General features: G+C 35.7%; 1 protein-coding gene across 1 annotated transcript in view; it reads left to right on the top strand.

Moving 5' to 3' along the window:
• Positions 1–849: 849 nt before the first annotated feature.
• Positions 850–20,700, top strand: part of LOC127619632 (fibrocystin-L-like) — a 54,813-nt gene continuing 34,962 nt past the window's right edge. The window contains 34 exon segments of the mRNA XM_052092564.1: positions 850–884; positions 1,329–1,444; positions 2,524–2,601; positions 2,707–2,851; positions 3,590–3,698; positions 3,780–3,837; positions 3,938–4,031; positions 4,262–4,315; positions 4,399–4,472; positions 4,554–4,596; positions 4,689–4,759; positions 4,867–4,977; positions 5,354–5,443; positions 7,773–8,038; positions 8,454–8,545; positions 8,724–8,883; positions 9,076–9,211; positions 9,429–9,572; positions 9,783–9,937; positions 10,054–10,167; positions 10,392–10,550; positions 12,592–12,719; positions 12,893–13,056; positions 13,158–13,324; positions 13,630–13,765; positions 14,305–14,459; positions 14,903–15,025; positions 16,823–16,928; positions 17,022–17,129; positions 17,717–17,881; positions 18,037–18,158; positions 18,678–18,810; positions 19,938–20,130; positions 20,458–20,600. Of these exon segments, the coding sequence (XP_051948524.1) occupies positions 1,378–1,444; positions 2,524–2,601; positions 2,707–2,851; positions 3,590–3,698; positions 3,780–3,837; positions 3,938–4,031; positions 4,262–4,315; positions 4,399–4,472; positions 4,554–4,596; positions 4,689–4,759; positions 4,867–4,977; positions 5,354–5,443; positions 7,773–8,038; positions 8,454–8,545; positions 8,724–8,883; positions 9,076–9,211; positions 9,429–9,572; positions 9,783–9,937; positions 10,054–10,167; positions 10,392–10,550; positions 12,592–12,719; positions 12,893–13,056; positions 13,158–13,324; positions 13,630–13,765; positions 14,305–14,459; positions 14,903–15,025; positions 16,823–16,928; positions 17,022–17,129; positions 17,717–17,881; positions 18,037–18,158; positions 18,678–18,810; positions 19,938–20,130; positions 20,458–20,600 (4,063 nt within the window). The 5' untranslated portion in view covers positions 850–884; positions 1,329–1,377.

Genomic DNA, 20,700 nt, shown 5'->3' with positions numbered 1-20,700 from the left:
CTGTCAATATTATTTACTACAAAGAAAAGATTTGAGTGTATGTTTTGTTTGCCTATATTAAGTTATTTTGTCTCATTTTTCTTGGAACTGGAGCTGCTCTTGTTAAAAGCAAGATGGAAACAGATGCATGCTTCACTATTCAAATGTATCTTATTATGCAAATCAACATCTATATGTAGCCGGCACACTACAGTATAATAAAGTTGAATGGAGGTCCATTTTTAATTTAAATGCTAACATGATGAATAACTTTAACCAAATTTGTAATCTAGTAATGCGGCAAATCAAATTGCTCAATAAGGACCTTCATTCATCTTCAAGAATTTGGCGATTGAATAATACTTGGTATATCAAATACATTTAATAGATTTGTAGATAATCACACTGTATGATGACTTCACTGAATAATGGATTGTCCTTATACCCATTTGATTTGATATCCCTTTGATATAATTAATATGAATTACCTGAATTAGGTAATTCATAATAATAGATCAGCTATGGGGCATATCTTATCTATTTATTTAATTCAGCAAATTCAAATTAATTATACCAAACCAAAGGGACATAAAATTGGTCAGAAGTCTTATATCCAGGTATAGTCACTATTTGAATATCAAAGTAATAGCTTTAGATAAGCATTGTTCTCTGTTGAGTTGTTTGTGTTTGGTAAGGTACACTGAGAAGATTATAGGCTGCTGTATGTCTCGCTTGTACTGTACAATGACAACTATGTTTACAATAAACTGACACGCAAAGGTTTAAACAAATTTTTTTTAAAAAAGAAAGAGCCTCCTCTTGTCACCCTGTGGGCAGGTATAAAAAAGAGTGAATTCTCCTGGACAAATGAGCTGAGTGTGTGGATTTTCAGAGAGCTGTGACAGGTACAGTATGTGGGTCTGATTTATGGTTAGGAATTAAGAATTTGTCAAATTTGTATTAAAGTTCTTGTGATATCAATAATGTATAATAACTTTTATTGACACTACCAAAATTATAATATTATACAATGTTTTACATCTCATTAGTTAGCCTAATGTACACAATAAAATGTGTCAAATTTAATTGAACATTGATTAAAAAATGTAGACTTATATTTGAATCAAAGTTGCATGACTTTTGTTTCAGTTTGAATGTACACATACTACATATTGCAATAAAGAAGCTACTGAATGTGCATGAGTAATTTATGTTAAGCATTACTCAATGTTTGTCAAAGACTAATACAATAAAAAGTGTGACCAGTTTTTCCTAATGTTAACTTTTGATTTCTAATGTACGCCTAATAGTTCACTGTGTAGATTGTTTTGTGTAAATTGTTTATGCAGACGTAATTACTGCACATTGCTTTGAGAGGCGCGCGACGAATCAGAGAAGATGAGGCACGTGCGACGGCAGCTTCATCTGCCGCTTGCTGTTTGCATACTACTGTGGAGTTCATCGGGTAAGCGGTTTATTTTTTGAAAACTAATTTGGTGTTTTTTGGTGTTTTTTAAATAATGGCTGCAGATAATCACATTTTCATCCCTAATACATTCTGCTAATCACTCAGAACGTTTTCAGTGTGTAACTTAGGATTTATCCTTAAGCAAGGTGACCAAAAAAACTAAAATATCTTACTTGACACTCAGGTTTATCACAAAAATAGTAATTTATTAATACAAATAAATAAACATAAGATACCAATAAACAAATGTAATGAACAAACAAACATACACAAAAATTAATTCCCACTTAAATATGAATAGCCAACCAACATTCCATAAACCCCAACAAAACCCCAGCTTCTTCATGCAGAATCATGCAAAATAAAGAATAAAATCAAATATATAACATAGGTTTACCAGAAAACCTATTACAAACCAAATTAATTCCACAGCAAACATAAACCCCATACAAATGAAAAGTTCACGTGTTTCGAAGCATCGAGAGTATGGAGGTTGGCTGGCAACACAAGGCTGGGAAGGTATAGACAAACAAACAAACAAAAAAACATCAAACGCACCGCGAGCCAGTCAAGTTTACAACAACCATTGAAGATACTAGCGCTGGAGGCACACAGCGCGCACATACAAGGACGGGCCAGCGAGGAAATGTAAAAACAAACAAAAAAAAGACACAAGAAGAACAGCGATCAACTTAAACCTGAAACACAGCTATCTCCATTATTTAACTGCAAAGATGAAATGAGATCGGGCGTAACCAATGGCCTACCAGACCATCCACAATGTTTGCATCTGCTCACCAAGACCATGCCCATGCAAAAGCAAACAATTAAGTGCTATCAGCCTGCACGCTTCAATGCATAAAAGCGGACCCATCTCAATGTCTCCTTTCGGGCACCTGCTTAAAAACCATCTCATTGCCTAACTGGCCACGCCCTCTACTGGTAACCACCTCACCGGCTACAAGTGCTTTCAGAACATTGTTGTTATTGTACAAGCAAGATAGACTTAAATTAACATTTACTTCAAATTAGCACTGAAATGAACTGACAGTGAATATTCATCTCCTTTCATCTAGGAGCGCAGCGTGTCAACAAAGTGACCCCCAAAGTTGGCAGTGTAAATGGTGCAACAAGACTGACCATAGAGGGTGAAGGTATTAAAAAAAAAATTGTGAATATAAGTTTGCCCAATGTTGATAGTCAGCATAATGTAGTTATGCATTAATACAGCACTTATTATAGCAACTATCATTTTTAAGGTTTTGCCCAAGCCAATCAGTTCAGCTTCAATGCCAGTGACCCCAAATTTGGCAACAGCATATCCCTGGTGTCCCGAACCAGATCTTTCCCCTGTGATGTAGAGAGAGACTCCACTCACTCCAATCAGATCATGTGTTATACAAGGTGAGGAATGACTAACCAACACATACAGTTCATTAACTTGATTTTAGTCATAACATTCCTCCAAAAACGTACCCAAATGTTAGTATGAAGGAGTGTAAAGAATTTTGGTTTTAAAAGTGCAAAGAAGGATTTAGAAACATATTAGGACACTTCAAATTGTATATATATGTCACTAGATCATATAACAAAATGTTGAACTAAGTGGCATCTGCAAATAAATGTTAATTTTCTTAACTTTCTTCACTGCTCTTTGTAATTAATTTTAATTACAGTAGCTCCTCCCAATATATTTTTTTCCTGTATCAATCTTTTCTGATATCTTCATGTTCACAATAAATGTATAATTCTATATTTATATAAATATATAATACATATTTTACTAATTTACTTTTGTGTATTTAGCAGATTCAAAGCAAATGACAAATGAGGCAATTCATCATAAATATGTCAGCAATTATTAATGTTATTATGGAGATAATCAATGTGTACCCTCCATATATGCAGTATATATTCTATATATATATATATATTGTTATGAATTATGTTTAATAAAGAAGCAGACATTCAGGTATTCCCTATTTATGAGTAAATAAGGAAGATAAGGAAATGTCTGGGGAAAATGTATGTCATATATGTATAGGTATATATTATGACATTATTATGCATAATGTCAGTTATTCTGTGATATCATAGACTATGTTTTTCACAGAAATCATTGTATTGTGTCCTTTCGTTCAGAGCAATGCCAGAAGATGACTATGAGGTGCGGGTCAGTGTGGATGGTGTTCCAATTCCTTCAAGAAATATTTGTTATGGATCCCAGTGGAATTACTGGTGCATGTTCTATGTAAGTGGCAAAGACCTCATTACACTAAAATATATACTCCTGTCCTCTTAAAATATATACCATTATTCTATGCCTTCACAGAGTCGAATATACCGTACACCCTCCATTCAAAGTATCCGCCCACTCTCAGGGACCCCAGGTGAGTTTCTAATTTTTGTTTGTTTATTTCATGCATTTTCATCATAAAATTATTTTTATAGTGACATCATTTAAAACTTTCTATAATGTCAAATGAATAGGGACTGTGGTGACACTGAGGGGCAGGATTTATACCAATGTGTACGGAAGCAACACGGACAAAAGTTCCAATGGTCTGGATGTGAGATTCTTAAGGTCTGGAAATATCTGTATATTTATATTATCATATAATATATCATATTTTTTACACAATGGGGAAAAACTAAACTGTAAAGATATGTTGTTCAAATATAATTCCTTTTTCCCCATTTCATTGCCCTGCTAAAAAGCAAAAACAAAAACCAAAAAAACAGTTTAACCAGCCTATAAAATGTTTTCTAGTGTTAGATTAGTTTGGACTATTTTTCATTTGTTTCTGAAAACAGAGCGTATATGGGAGGCATGCCTTGTGAACTTCTGAAACCTAACTCGGATGAAAAGTAAGCATATCTCCAAAAAGTTGCAAAAAATGTTTACACTAAATGTAAATGTACTCTACATAAATTGGCATACATTTTTCTAGGTATGGCCTGACTTTGGACTCTGAGTTCAGTCAATGGGGATATATGAGCTGTAAAATGTCTGGAACATATGTTGGTGAGGAATCATCATTATCCCAATTAGCAGAATAGTAAAGGGACATTGATTTGTATTAAATTGTTGTTTCTTGGTCTTCAGGTCATCACAACCTCAGTTATATTCTCGATAGTGAATTTGGGAGGTCAGAGAAGTTTGTTTTTACTTAAGATCAGAGTTTACACCAAATGTCTGCAAAGTTTTAGCCGTGCTGTTAAAACATATTTTGTTTTGTAGGAGCTTGCCAGACTTTGGGCTTGTCAGTATCTCAGCACTGAATAAACTTGCCATGTTCCAGACATACGCAGGTGCGGAACAAAAGTTTTTCCTAAAACAAAATAGAATTCCCTGCACAAAGTTAGGCATTTTTGAACAACTTGGCATGTTGTTGTGTAAATGTGTGACTGTCTTTTAGAGGTGACAGGAGTTTCTCCTTCAATGGGGAGCATACTGGGCGGCACATTAATGACTATTCATGGACGCTACTTTGATGAGTCTGACCAGCCAGCTATGGTCTTAGTAGGAGGTAACCCTGATGTTCTGTCTGCATTGAATATATAAATTCATTTGTTGTACGAAATATGAATACATATTCATTGGAATATATTAACATGATGTAATATGTAAATATGTAAATGTTTTAACACATTTACTGTTGTTCATTGTTAGTAGAATTTAGTTCAAACTGTTTTAGTTAATGTTAACATGTCCAACTTTTCATGTTAGAAATATATTATTAGTATAAATGTATTAAATATATTAGAATTGAACATTAAACAAGATTAAGAAATACTGTAAAAATCTTTTTCATATTTTACATTAACTATTAAATTGTATTATTTAATGTTCACATATACAACCATATTTTTTATTCATTCTTAATTATTTGCTTTTATCCTTAGGTCATGAGTGTCAGATTCAGAGCGTATCAGATGAGAACATAATTTGCATGACCCCTGCTTATGAAAGGACAAACATGACAGTGTTTCCAGGTGCGAACCTTACCTGAATTCTGATCTCTGAAAGTCACATTTCTGTCCATGGTCAGTGTGGGTGGATTACTGCACTCCGAACGTGACAACATCGAATTAATCAATGCGTCACTTTTGCAGTGTTGCATGTTATCTTGACCATGATAAAGATCCGTTCTGTCACATAGCTGAATGTTCTCAAAAGAAGACAATTTTTCAAAGGCTTTCACGCAATTATCCATTTGACAACACCATTGCCTTGGTATCTTAGCACCATGGCATCTCAATAATTCCTTTGAATTCACCCATTTCATCATGAACTAAATCCTTCTCAAGTACAATAATTTATGTGACTTTTGAAATATCTGATCTGATTTAATTACACAATATCTAATATGTCAAATAAATTACACACACATTGTATTTATGCAAAAAGGTATATATTCACTATATCACTCAGTCTTGAATGTCCTATTACTTTTTATGAAACAGTTACTACACAATAAATATATTAAAGGAATAGTTCAACCAAAAAAACTCTCACCATTTACTCTCATGCCATCCACCGCTGAACACAAACAAAGATGTTCAGAAGAAAATCTAAGCTCTGTAGGTCCATACAATGCAAGTGAATGGGTACCAACATTTTGAAGCATCAAAGCACATAAAGGCAGCATAAAAGTAATCCATATGACTCCAGTGGTTTAATCTATATCTTCAGAAGTTATACGATAGGTGTAGGCAAGAAACAGATCAATATTCAAGTTATTTTTTACTATAAATCTCCACTTTCACTTTCTTTTTTTGTTTTTAGCAATTCACACTCTTTGTTCATATTGCCACCTACTGAGTAGTATATTTTATATCATTTATAGTAAAAAAGGACAGTTTCTCACCCACATCATATCACTTCTGACGATATACTTTAGTTTAAACCACTGGAGTTTTATGGATTATTTTTATTCTGCCTTTATGTGATTTTGAAATTTTTTGGTTAACATTCATTTGCATGGTGAGGACCTACAGAGCTGAAATATTTTTCTTAAAAGCTTCGTTTGTGATGACATGAGGGTGAGTAAATGATGAGAGAATGTCATTTTTGGGTGAACTATCCCTTTAAGGACACACATTTTCGTTAAAACAATTATATTAAGCAAATTAATTAAGTGCTCTCCTTCTGCAAGAATTCTTGACATTAGAGAATATTGCTACAGTATGCAGCAAAAATAGCAATCTGCTGGGGGCCTGGGTAGCTCAGTGGTAAAGAAACTGGCTACCACCACTAGAGTTCGCAAGTTCAAATCCCAGGGCATGCTGAGTGACTTCAGCCAGGTCTCCTAAACAACCAAATAGTCCCGGTTGCTAGGGAGGGTAGAGTAACCTCCTTGTGATTGCTATAATGTGGTTCGCTCTCGGTGGGGCACGCGGTGAGTTGTGCATAGCTGCCGCGGTGGATGGCGTGGGCCTCTACATGTGCTATGTCTCTGTGGTAACGTGCTCAACGAGCCAAGTGATAAGATGCGCGGTTTGACGGTCTCAGACGCGGAGGCAGCTGAGATTCGTCCTCCGCCACCCAGATTGTGGCGAGTCACTACGCCACCATCACGAGGACTTAGAGCGCATTGGGAATTGGACATTCCAGATTGGGAGAATAAGGGAGAAAAAAAAATAGCAATCTGCTATGAGTGTTGTGCAGTGATAAAGTAAAAATGTATTTTGCGTCATAGCTGTTACTATATCTTGGATTCTAGCATGGCTGGAGCACTGTATTGACCAGTCAACATAAATGCCCATGCTATTTTTTCATAAACAGTGTTTGGTGAAATGCAATTACAAAGTAATTAGTTACTGTTCTCTAATACAATTTTTAGTCAAAAGTATTGTAACATATTACAAAGTAAATACTTGTAATCCAATTAAAGTTACTGAGTTTCAATTACTGTACATTACAGTTGCATAACTTGGTTTACACATATTTCTGAAATAATTTTATTTACGTAGAATTCATTGAAAACTTGAACTACGTTCATACGTTCACTGTTTGCGTTTCTGTGGCAGTGGAAGTGTGTGTGCCCTCAAATGATCATAGTAAGGGAGAAACACATGCCGCTGTGTAAGATGCAATGATTAAGTTACAGGCATTATTTAAAATTTGTTGACCAGATTAACTAAAACTTTTCTGTGAAAAGTTTTAATAGGGGTTTTAAATTATATAACAATATGAACAACTGGTTATATAAAAATATTTAATATCTATGAAATTGCCCATTTAAAATGCAATCTATATACAGTTTTGTTCTTGGTAAAATACTGGTTGTGTTAAATGATAGATAAATTGTTATATTTGCAGGTGGCAGAGGACTCAAAATGGAGATGTGGAACAACAGTGTTCCTAACCGCCTAGAAGACGTCCTGACTTATAATGCCAGTAGGCCTGGCTATTCCGTCCAGTGGCTTGACTCCCTGTCCTATGTGTGGCCCACTGCCATTGATTACTTTGTGGCTCGATTGAGTGGTTTCTTTGTTCCGACAGAGACAGACAACTACTATTTCCTAATCAAAGGAGATGACCGGTGCCAGCTATATTTCAGTAAGACAGGTCTTCCTCAAGATAAGGTAACTGGATGATAGTAAAAATCAGTAAGCCATCTCATAATTTGCCTGGTTATAGTAACTTTCAAGTAGGGCTGTGTGATATGTAGAATATTCACGATATATTCAATATTATTTTGTTGCTGATATAAAATTAACCAACATTGTTAATAGTGTCTTGATTTTATTATTAAGGGTCTGTTCTTGGAATCTGAAAGTTTTAGCTACATTTTACTGCATTTCTTTCATTAACAAAAATCACCCTTAATTATCAATATATATATTGAACATTGTCAAAAGGCTTAAAAATACTGAGATATTATATTTTAGCTATATTGCCCAGCCCTACTTACAAGTACATTGTAATATGTGCAATATTTGGAATAAAATGCTGTTTAAAATTGTAATTGTATGAAACTTTATTGCTTAATTTTTTCAGGTCAGGATTGCCTATCAACCTTACTATTCAAGCTATTTCTTCTCCTATACAACCCAAAGGTCAGATGTCATGCGCTTAGAGAAGGGAAAACCGTAAGTGAAGGTTTTTGATCGTTCAGAAAGTCATTATGCAAGATGTATAAATGTATCCTCTGAATAAGCCTTGTTCTTCCTATTAATATTTTCTACAATTTATCATGAGTGTGTAACAACTCCAATCCTGGATTATAAAATAAATCACCACATACCAAACTTTTTCAATCTGCCACAGGTACTACTTTGAGGTTCTAGTTCAGGAGTATTCTATGGAGGCATCAGTGGATGTGGCCTTTTTCAAAGAGACCAGTCCTTTCACAGTTCAGCAGACAATAGAATCTGTTAATGAAAAACAGCAGATAAATGCCAACTATGACGTATTACCTGAGAAACAGGTAATTGAGCACACAAAAGCATTTTAAGGAGAGTTTAAAGATGATTAAGATAAGATCTAATTGCATGATAGTGATGGTGGTGATCGGCAATTCATTTCAAAACTGCTCACAGAAACTACAGTAAATAGAAGGGTCTTAGAAATGAGCTCCTCAGCCTGTATGTGTTTTTGATTTTTATATCTGCTGTTTTAGGTGCTTCGTTTTGAGGGATGGGCACCTGTAAGCCCCGTCAAAGAGGTGCAGACTGTGAGAATAAGCAGTAACTGCTCTTCTTTAAGCAACTGTGAAAATACATACTACTTTCTGGGATATGGAGATCTTAAAACAGGTGCATTAACACCCCTTATTACTGCCAGTACTTAGGAAGCTGACATGGATGAACATAAGTATAGTAACTGTGTAGTTCTCACTTTAACTTTAGAATCAACTATTGTTATAATTTCTTTTTATGTTTCTGACATGGTGTACACGTTGACAATGAAGGGGTGACAAAAATTAGTATTGAAAGTTTGTATTGTTTGCTGAAATTGTTTTGTGTATTATAGGGCCGATCCCAGTTAGTGCATCAGCGGTGGAGTTGCAAAATGCTCTAAATGATTTGTGGACAATTAAACCAGGCACTGTTACAGTCACAAAGCAGGAGCTAAACACTGAGTTACTGTACACTGTGACATTCAACTCTAACATAGGTAAAATATACATATAACATAATGAAAAGGAACAACATTAAGGGGTTGGTTTGGGCCATTTTTTAATCGTTTATTCTTAAATGATCACATTTGGTCCCTACCAAAAAAGTGGTCGATCAATATGGGTTTTTCAATGACGAGTTCTTAACTTTCACATTCTTGGTTGCAACTGACTCATGCCTACACTAAATAGAATTGTCTCTATCTCAGGTGACTTTGAGGATCTTCAATACTGGAGCATGGGGTCAGATATGAACATCATAGTTACTGAAGACACTAAAGGGAAAGCCAGCATGGACTCTTTCACGCTGCGTTGGGGTGGAGTTCCATCCCTCCCTATTCCTTTCAATGCATCTGAGACTGAGGTTTTTGATTTGTTACTATACCTTACCTATATTGTGTACTCTACAACATTTGTAATGCTCATTTTAAACATTTATTTTCTGCATTAAAAGGTTACACCTCTGTTTTGTGATTAAAGGTGATGTTGGCACTAAATATGATGGTCGCAGCTAAATGTCCAGTTGAGGTTCCAATGATGGAGAACTCTAATGTGAAATTTTACAGAGATTATGAGGCTATCAACAACACAGGGGTAAGCACAGCTGCTAATGCAAATCGTTTATGTTCTACATGCAAGGGATATATAGTTCTTATTTGACCAACTTGCATTGATAATAGAGACCAATGTAATGTTAATGTTATTACTATATTGGTAATATCCTTGCACAACTTAAAAAGTTCTAATATACTTTTGGCCTAAACATCAAAGGTATATCTTGTTGCCTTGGATAAAGAACTTTCTTCTTATCAAAACAGTTTTCAGGTAATATAAACCGCAGAGGTGTCCGGGATTTTTATTCAGAGGCTTTCTGTGGCCGCTGGTCTCTGAGGAACCCAGAGATTCTGTTCAATGCCAATGACACTACAGCGTCTGGAGCAATCTACAGCCCAATACCACTACAAGTCTACAACACCGTAAGCACCACCAAAACCAAAACCTCAGTATCTCATCCATACACTTTCATTTAATAATGAATTTACTTCAGTATGGAAATTAATTTCTCCAAGATGAAAATTTATTTATTTTTTCCTTTGAAATGAGTCATATATTTTTAATCCACACTTTTTGAAATTACAATAATTTTTACATTATCACGTTCCATTTTTGCATATTTGTATAATTTTACAGCAAACAATATATACTTTTATTGTTTTTATGTATTTAAAAAAAATTGCCAAAAATATATCTGGAAAATGTATTGAAAAAAATATATGTAAAATATATTTATACAAATGTGTTTTGGATATATTTGAATTGTGTATTTTTTAAATATGAAAAATATTTTCAAAATATCTAAAAATATTCTGTACAAATATGTGTATATATATATATATATATATATATATATATATATATATATATATATATACACATACATACACTGTATACACAACCCCATTTCTGAAAAGTTGGGACAGTATGAAAAATGCTAATAAAAATAAAAAGGATTGTTTTGTAAATAATATTCACCCTTTGCTATATTGAAAGCATTACAACTACACATTATATGATGTTTTACCTTGTGAATTGTGTTTAAATGTTTTTTTATGTACAGTAATTTCAAACCAGATGACTGCAACATGCTCCAAAATAGTTGGTACAGTTCAGTGCTTACCACTGTGAAACATCACCATTTCTTCTAATAACACTTATCAAGCATTTAGGCTCTGAGGGCACAAGTTTAGAAAATGGAATTTCCCCCCATTCATCCGGATCTTCATTGCCATCAAATGCGCTTCATTATACGCCACACATTCTTTAATTGGAGACAGGTCAGAACTGCAGGCAGGCCAGTCTAACACCCGCACTCTCTGCATACACAGCCATGCACTTGTATTCCGGGCAGTATGTGTTTGAAGTTGTTTGAAGTGCTGGAAAATGCAGGGATGTCACTGGAAAAGACGGTGCAGCATGGCAGTATATGTTGCTCCAAAATGTTTAAATATTAATATTAAACATTAATGCTGCCCTCACAGATGTGCGAGTTACCCATGCCATGGGCACTGATACACCCCGGCCCGTACAGACACTGGCTTTTGGACCTGATGCTGCTAACAGCTTGGATTGTCCATTTCCTCTTTGGCCCGGAGAACACGATGACTGTGTTTTTAAAAAACTATTTGAAATGTGGACTCGTCAAACCAAATGCACAGTTCCAGTGTTCTAATTTCCAGCGCGGCAGCGCGGATGATGTGTGATGTATGGCTTCTGCTTTACATAGTAAAGTCTTAACTTGCATCTGTGGATGCAGTGGCGAGTGGTGTTGACTAACAAATGTTACTAAAGTAATCCCAAGCACATGTGCATGATATCATTACAGATTCATTATATTTTATAAAATAGTGATGTCTGAGGAATCAGAGATCATGCATATTCAGAAGTGGTTTTCGTCTTGCCCTTTACGCACCGAGATTTGACCAGATTCCATGAATCTTTTAACTATATTGCGAACTGTAGAGGGTGAAATGCTCCAAATCCTTCCAATTTGCCTTTGGAGAACATTGTTCTCAAAGTGCTGGATTATTTGAATCTATTGGCAAACTGTCAAGTCTCGAGTGATCCTTGCTCTTGAAGGACTAGGCTGTTTTTGGAGGCTTCCTATATACTATGACACGAATGCCTCACCTGTTTAACATCTCCTGTTTTACATTGCCTTGTCATATCAACTTGTCAAATTGTTATTAGTGTTAAATTGCCCCTGTCTCAAATTTTTTTGGAGCGTGTTGCAATCATCTGATTTGAAATTACTGTACATTAAAAAAACAAACAATGAAATTCACAAGGTAAAACATCATATAATGTGTAGTTGTAGTGCTTTCAATATAACAAAGGTTGAATATAATTTACAAATCACTCCTTTTTGTATTTATTAGCATTTTTCATATGGTCCCAACCTTTTCTGAATTAGGATTGTATATACAGTTTACACATCATTTTTTGCCATATGGTTTGTAGCTGTGCTTGGCCTACAAAGGACATCTGGTGAATGAACTAGGAGTGTTATTCAATTACCGGACCAGTGCTGGTAATTTCCGTGATGAGAACACACGGATCTCTGTGCAGTTTGACTCAATAGATGATGAGTATGTTTAATCTATTAAACATAAAGTAATCTGATACCATTCTTTTAAAGGATTTGTTATATTACATAGTAAATAGTATATAGAACTATCAAGCATACTAAAAATTAAGCCATAATCAATGTTGAGATTTTTTTTCTAGTAAGCATTAAAGCATTGTTGTGGTCAATTCGCAGGTGGAACTACAAGTGTGTGGATCTCCTGAGTTCCATACAGACAAACTATGTAGGCTCAATCCACAAACTTCTACAGCTCAGTGTGTATGGAGGGACTGTTACCTCTGTTTACTACATTGATGCTGTTCACATTGGACGGGCAGTGACTGCTTTGGACACATATGGTACATAGAATGAAATACTTGCTGTTCTTGCTATTATTACATACTTTTATTTTGAAAAGTAATGTAAACATGTGCTTTATAATAAATTGTATTTTATTCAGCTGTAGTCCACAGACGAAGGCCACCAGCTCTTGCCAGTTCAGGACATTTCTTTGTGAACATCAGTGTACGCAAACAAGCAAGTGCTTCACACGTCAGTTATGAGATCACAGCTTCACCTTACAACTGTGGCTTTGGCATCCCACTGTTTGAAATCGGCTTTTTGCAGGTGAGTTCAAGCTGGCGTACCTTCTACAGTTCTTTGTCCTTTTGTGTGTCATTTTGAAGTGCTGGAAACTTCCTGACCTCTCTTTTGCGATGGGTTTCATATGGCACAAGAAAATACCTGTTTGTCACAAGATTTGTCTTTAACTATATTGCGATACCTCTGAAATATTTCCTGCAGTTTGTGTGCCCTGTACATACTGAAATTGCATAGCACAGAGATCCTATGTAATGTAAGAATTACAAAATACTGATTGTGTTTGCCAAATAAAGCATTCTTAATATTGAATCTTGATATTTGTCTTGTAGAAAATGCCTAACAGCACAGGTGGCCTATTGATTCAAAGCCAGGGCAATGCCACAGTCACCATTACCCGTCCTCAGAAAGCCAGCCCCCCTCTAAATGGAACATTTGATGTGGAGATCTTTGGCCATCGAGTTAAGGGTAAGCAAATGCTGACCTGCAGGTTTATCTGTTACTTTTCATAGTAACGGCTGGTATTTGAATAATTTAGCTTATGGGATTTCCTGTTGTTGCACAACAGTTTCTAATTTGTTAGTATACTAGTGATTCCCAACCAACAAAGCAAGTTCCAAGTGCAAACCAAGTGTTTTTGGTTTGTTAAACATATACAACAGAAACTTAAAGAGACAGTTCCCTCCTAACTAACATTTCTGTCATTATTTACTCACCAAAAATGACACAAAATGAGAAATTACACCAGTCACCATTCACTTTCATTGTATATAAAAAAATCTTACAAATGTCTCCTCTTGAGTTCAACTGAAGAAAGATTGTCATGCAGTTTTACAACGACAAAAGGTTCAGAAAAAGAACTGAGAAAATGATCTCCTTCAATGAAAATATAAGGATTGTCAAAAGGTTAAACTCGCAATTAAGGTTGCGAACCACATGGTGTAGACTGTGAACATCAATGGTTAAACTGTTTTTTTCATGTGGTATGTTGGGTGTGTGAACCTCAGGCCTGCCAGTGGACATCAGTGATGCAGACCTGCAGTACACCCTGCAGGGGATCCCAGAGCTTGGCCAGCTGCAAGTGCAGAGATCTGGAGACTGCAGGGGCTACAGCTGGAACATCCAATGGCTCACCATTCCCGGCAATCAGCCTCTGATACAGGCAAGATAAAAGTGTTCATAGGGCTATTATGATAAACTGATAATGCCAAATCAGACAAGTACCATGTGTTATGAAATCACAAATGAGACCTCTTCAATATCTCAATTGTTTCTCCTTGAAAGCAATAAGATTAAATCAAATGGAAACGATAGCTTACTGTAGGTCTCCTGCTTCTCAGATTGTTATCATGGGAAAAAGACCCCAGTAATTTCACATGTCTCCTCTAGTTTCAGAAGAGATCTCAACAATGTTGCACACTGCTCAGATTAGCCAAGATATCAGTCTGCAATCAAAAGTCAGAGATTTCAATATGAACTAAGACCTAAATTCTTCCAAGACCAGCTTATCTTTTGATGCATTAGTTGTTAAATCACAAATGTGGCTCTGATTGTTTGTTTTAATAAGATACTCGGCTACATTAATATGTTTTATATGTTAACCAGATCAATGCCTCTGCTGTGGTCGGTGTGAAACCTTCTGTGACATCACGCAAGATCGAACAAGGCGGTCACTACAAACAGAGAATTATGGGAGACTTTCTGCGTGTCTCTACAAATAAACCGCAGGTGCTTTTACACTACTGCTTTTACCACAATAATTATGTTTGTTCAACATACATTGGTTTTGTAATGGTGGGGCCTCTTGTTTAAATTTTCAAAGTCTCTTCCTCATGTTACCGGACACCAAGTGGCATTTAGACTTCAATAGTGTTACATAGTGGGTCAGTTGAAAGGCCTGTCAGGTTGTGTAACTTTGTTTAAATATCCAATTTCCTGAGGTTTTTGCATGTCTAGATGATTATAGCTGAACCAATGCATGAAAGGTTTATTTGTGCTTTAACAGACAGGTGTACATTTAGAAATTTCAATGTGCATGACTTGCCCTTTTAATGTGCTAAAGGATGTTGAAGTCGTGGCCTTGTTACCAGGGTTCGTACAGAGTCTTGAAAGTTTGGAAAATGCTTGATTTTCACAGTTAGGTTTTCAAGGTTTGAAATATGCTTGATATGTTCCTTGAAAATGCTTGATTTCTTTCCTTGTAGACTGTTAGAAATAATCTAAAATTATTTCCAATTTGACAGATATTATACAGTTGTTATGTTTGTGGTATCTCGTCAGCGCAGGAGTCCACGTGCGCCGTTCCGCATCTTTCTATCTTTCTCTGATGTCGCAAACGATGTAGTACTGCACTGATTTAGACTGGCGCCAAATAAATTATACCTGCATTTCCTGCTTCCATCAACATGCCAGAGTGCTGTTTCAATGACAGCTGGTTGGAAGTGGAGAAAGAAAATATCTCTATGCGAAGGAGCGACCAACAGCAAATCATACGTTGAAATCATACGAAATCATACAAGTGTGTAAAAAAGTAAAAAGACATCAATGGACATTACAATACACTTACCAGCATTCAGCACTAAGCTAAAGATTTTGTAAAAACTTGAATTTACAATCAATATGTAATATCAGATGAATACTTAAAAGTAGGGCAGAAAGTAATTGTATATTAAATGTAAAATGTAGGGTTAATAAAAAAAAATCGAAATCACGTTATGGCCTGTTCGATTTATTAAACCCCCCAAATGGCTGCAATTGTATTAAATACATTTACTTAAAGTCTGGATTAAGATGATCCAAGCACAGTCACTGTGTTTTCAACTGTCTCAGTGGCTCGCAAACAGTGAATGGCCCACACAAACTCCTTTCATTTGGGGAGTGTTTCTGAGTTTGGTTTGCTAGATGTGCACTGAGAACGCAAAGTGGTATGAAATTACTTTATTTTCACGTAATTCAAAGCATTCTTGTAATAGCGTGATACTGGGGCATAGAAGAGGAGGAGGTGGCATTTCAACACATTGTAAATGAGGAGCATGTTTAAAAAAACTTTGCAAGAATTACAAATGTCTTCAGTGCTTGAATTTCACTCTTAAAAAGCTGTATGAACCCTGTGTTACATTTGCATCAGTGATAAATGTTGTATCAGAGATAAACCTTTTTACTAGGTGGAAATATTTGCTTCCTGGAATCGATTTGAATGTGTATTTGGTTTTCTAACCATATAAAAACAAAGCATTTATGTTAAATACTTCTAAATCTAATAAATTAAAATACATTTTTAATCTGACCTAACAGAATTACTTATAAAATCCAATCAACATCAAATCCAAAAGTAGCTGTAAATAAATCACAAGATATATAACCCAATAAACATTTTGCTAGAATACACTTTTAATAGAGGGTCCCTATGATTTAATATATTTGATGTTTTTCATTCAATTTCTACCCTGTTTATTGACTGTTTATTCACACAAGTTGCAGGCTTTGACAGCTATTCACAAATGTTGCTGACATATTATTCTTTAGGTGGAAGTTTTCATCAATGGTATCCCATCATGGTGTTCAGGTGACTGTAGTTTTACTTGGAGTGAATCAAAGACACCAACAGTGACGGGGATCTCTCCTACAGAAGGTGGAGTATATTTGAAAGTTTCACATGAAAGATGACATCTTCATTTATCGTGGTTTTCAGTGGTTTATATAACTGGCATTGACTGTATTTCAGGATCCAGTGGTTTAGGAACAGTTCTTACCATAACTGGATCTGGTTTTGACAGTGGAAACGTGACAGTGAAGACCGGCAATGTGGAATGCTCTATCCTACAGGTCACCAGTAAGTTAAAACCAAATAATATTAAAAAGAGGCTGTTATAAGTTGTCTTACGCATGAAAAATACATTCTAATACAAAGTCCCAGTCCTGGATGCTGACTGGTCAATATAGTGTGCCAACTGTGCTAAAATACTCAATATAGTAACAGCTATGATGAGAAAAACCTGTTCAGCTTGCTACAGTAGCCCCTTTTACACACGCAACCATGCAGGAACGGATTACCGACCGGGCCAATGGGCCAGTGCCCAGAACAAATTTCACCAGTATGTTCAAAAAGGACGTGTTTACACACAATCTCTAACCTGAAAAATGTAGTACATTTTCTGGGTAAGGCTGTATGTGTGAAAGGGGCATGTATATATAACTGTGAAGTCCCCAAAGAGGAAGATTTTTAAACATTGTTTACATGACGTTTTAGTAAACAATTTTGTCCTTGATTGTTCTGTAGTTTATTATAAGCAATAAGGCACTTGAGCTATTTTTGAGCCCTGACTGTATTGGCAATATACTGTAGCTTGAGCTCTCTTATTGCATAATTATTGGTCATTAATACACAATTAAAGAATAAGTAATTTGTTTGTATCTCAGATTCCTCTATAACCTGCAGCGTTGCCCCTGCAAGTGCAGGTGTACAACCAATCTCTCTGAGATTGTCAGGCCTGGGCTATGCCCGATATGTGCAAGGCAACACCTTCAATTTCACACAGCTGTTAGGAGTGACTTCCATAGACCCCACCACAGGAAATGTGGCAGGTAAATGTAGAACTTCACAATTAAAGAAAACTTGGCACCAGTTTACAGCATTCATTGGCAACAAAACAAAGAAGTTGCTAGTATCAGAAAAGCAGTTGTTAGAACATACTACTATTACTGCTACTAAAATGATCCTTTTCTGTGTGGCCTCACAGGAGGGACGATTCTGACTGTGCTTGGCTATGGATTCAGTAATGATACTGCAGTCACTATAGGCTCTCTGCCATGTAACATTACAGAAGTGAAACACTTAGAGCTAAGATGCATTGTTCCTGCTGTAAGTGAAAGAGCTGATATTCTTTTTCATCCAAAGGTCCGTTCACACTTAATGCATTGTTGGATCCGTCTGCTCTGTTTGTTTTTCTTCTTTATGCAAAGATGTACTAGACAGATGTCTTGGACCATTGTGTCGCATCTCGCTGTTTTTTCAGAGTCTTGCGTAGGAGTGCCCCATTAAGATGCCTTGTCAAGTTTAAACAACTTTTAAAAACATGTCTCACATTGCGTCTAGCTTTTTTAAATGTAAAAACATTTTTGGTCTGAATGGCCCCTAAGGATTTCACAAATATCTTAACTGAAAAAAAAACAAATATATATATATATATATATATATATTTAAAAGAGTTACAACAATTCTTATATAATATAATATATTATATTAAACATTATAAAATATGGAGCTAATCTTATTTTTTACTTTGTAATAAATTTGTCTATATTAACAGTTATTCAGATGAAAATTCTTGCTGTTTTTGTAACTTTTATACCTATATCTTATGTATGGCATTTCAATCAGGGGTCAGCAGGGGAGCAAACTGTAACCCTGACCATGGGAGGGATGACAGCAACATCAAATGACTCCTTTACATACAACAACACTCTGACAGCCCTAATCACTGCTGTTAGCCCACAAACCACAACAGTTTTTGGTAAGATATACCTTAAAAGCATTTTTTAACTAAATGTCTCATAAAGTAGTTTATTTCCCATTAAAACATTGCAAACTGAGGCTTTCCAACAAGAAGGAAGGGGCCTTTTTCTATGCTAATTATTTAGTCATCCTGTGTATCCTCTCAAACAATGACAGTGAGAGGTTCCCCATGAATTGCCTCAAATATGATTTTCAATACCTATTCATCTTGTACAATTTGGTCTCATTCTGAAGTGAAAGTATTCTAAAATATGATTCAGCTGTAAGACAACTGCCTATTGAATATATACTATTCTTAGAATGAAGTGACTTTCCTGTATTCGCAAGAACGCAGAGTAGTTAAAAAAAAAAAATCCTTTAACATACAACCTGTAATAGTACATACATTTTTTTTCACCCTACTCAACAGTCAAACTGACGTGATTAGCCATATGACACGATAACAAAGTCACATACCTAATTATATCTTGTGCACGTTCTGTACAAAACTTGAAAAATGTGACCTTTTTATCTGTAGTCAAGATTAACCTTTGTTGCTAGTGCCAATAGCAACAGCAAGCTACAGTTACGACATCTTGGGAGAAAAATCTGTATAATTAATCTAAACATTAGTCGTACCTACAATTAGTGAATTCCACTGTCTTTGAAATTCAAAAGGGGGGCTGTTAACCGCTATTCATATCGAGACATGATAATGAAGCAAATACCCTAGGATACCAACAAACAGGTAAAATCACATTCAAGTGTCAAGTGTCTCTTTCCGTCCCATTGTTTTGACCATCGGTTACAGTATAACTTGGTTACAGCTGTAAACCCCCATAGGGCTTTCAGACAGAGTCCTGTAGATCTTTTGTGTTAAGTAAATAATTCCACTGGCTTTAGCTGATGTCACGCAATCAGAAAAGCCGGTTTGTCAGCTGTAAGGGACAGTCTAAAAAGTCTACACACCATGACTGTTCTCACAAAGGCTAAAATCCTCTCAAACAACCATAGGCACTGACATTTTGTCTAAACTCTCGCATCACTAAACAACACACAGCAATCTTATATAACACAATCTGAACAGAACAGTAGTTATTTATACACAATATTGTATTCATTTTCTACCCTGTTCTTGTGGTAAAGGAAGCAGAATTCTTACCATCTTGGGCACAAATTTTGATGATCAGGCCATTGGCAGCTCTGTTTTGATTGGCAAGACAGAGTGTGAATTGCTGCAGTGGACCAATGAAAACATCACCTGCATGTTGCCTACACTCCCCCCAGCTGTGTATGACATCCGTTTGAGAGTCGGAAACCAGGGTTACCCCTTAATCAGGTCTGGTACCACTAATTTACCTGCAAACCAGTAGAGTTTAAACTTTTACATTTGTACTTTTACTGCATTGGAGTTAGTAGTCACTAAATATAAGTATTCATGCCACAGTTTTCCAAACAATGGAAAGAAGTATTAAATAGCTTTGATGTTATAGTTACTAACAAGATTAGCACATTTGTTTTGACATTTAATAAAAAATGCATTTTGTGCTTTTTTTTTGAGATTTCTTTTGTCAAATTCTTAATTCATCCATAAAGTTAAAACTCATACTCAAGTATTCAGTTCACCAGAGAGTGATTCAAATCTGTTTGTTTTCTACATTTACAGCGCTGGCGTTAATACCACCATAAAGTATGTTCTAGAGGTAACAGGCTTCTCTCCATCGATGGGGTCTCTGTATGGAGGCACCACCATCACTATCACCGGCTCTGGGTTTAGCCCTGTCCCAGCAGACAACAATGTCACTCTGGGTAAGTGCACAGGACCAAAAACAATGTGTCGATATTCCTTAACATATCCCCAGGCCTGAAAAATCACTTAACATCTTTCATTGAACTTACTGAAACCCAT

This window comes from Xyrauchen texanus, chromosome 26, assembly GCF_025860055.1.
Source record: "Xyrauchen texanus isolate HMW12.3.18 chromosome 26, RBS_HiC_50CHRs, whole genome shotgun sequence".
Classification (NCBI taxonomy): Eukaryota; Metazoa; Chordata; class Actinopteri; order Cypriniformes; family Catostomidae; genus Xyrauchen; species Xyrauchen texanus.
This window is presented reverse-complemented; position numbering and strand designations above follow the sequence as displayed.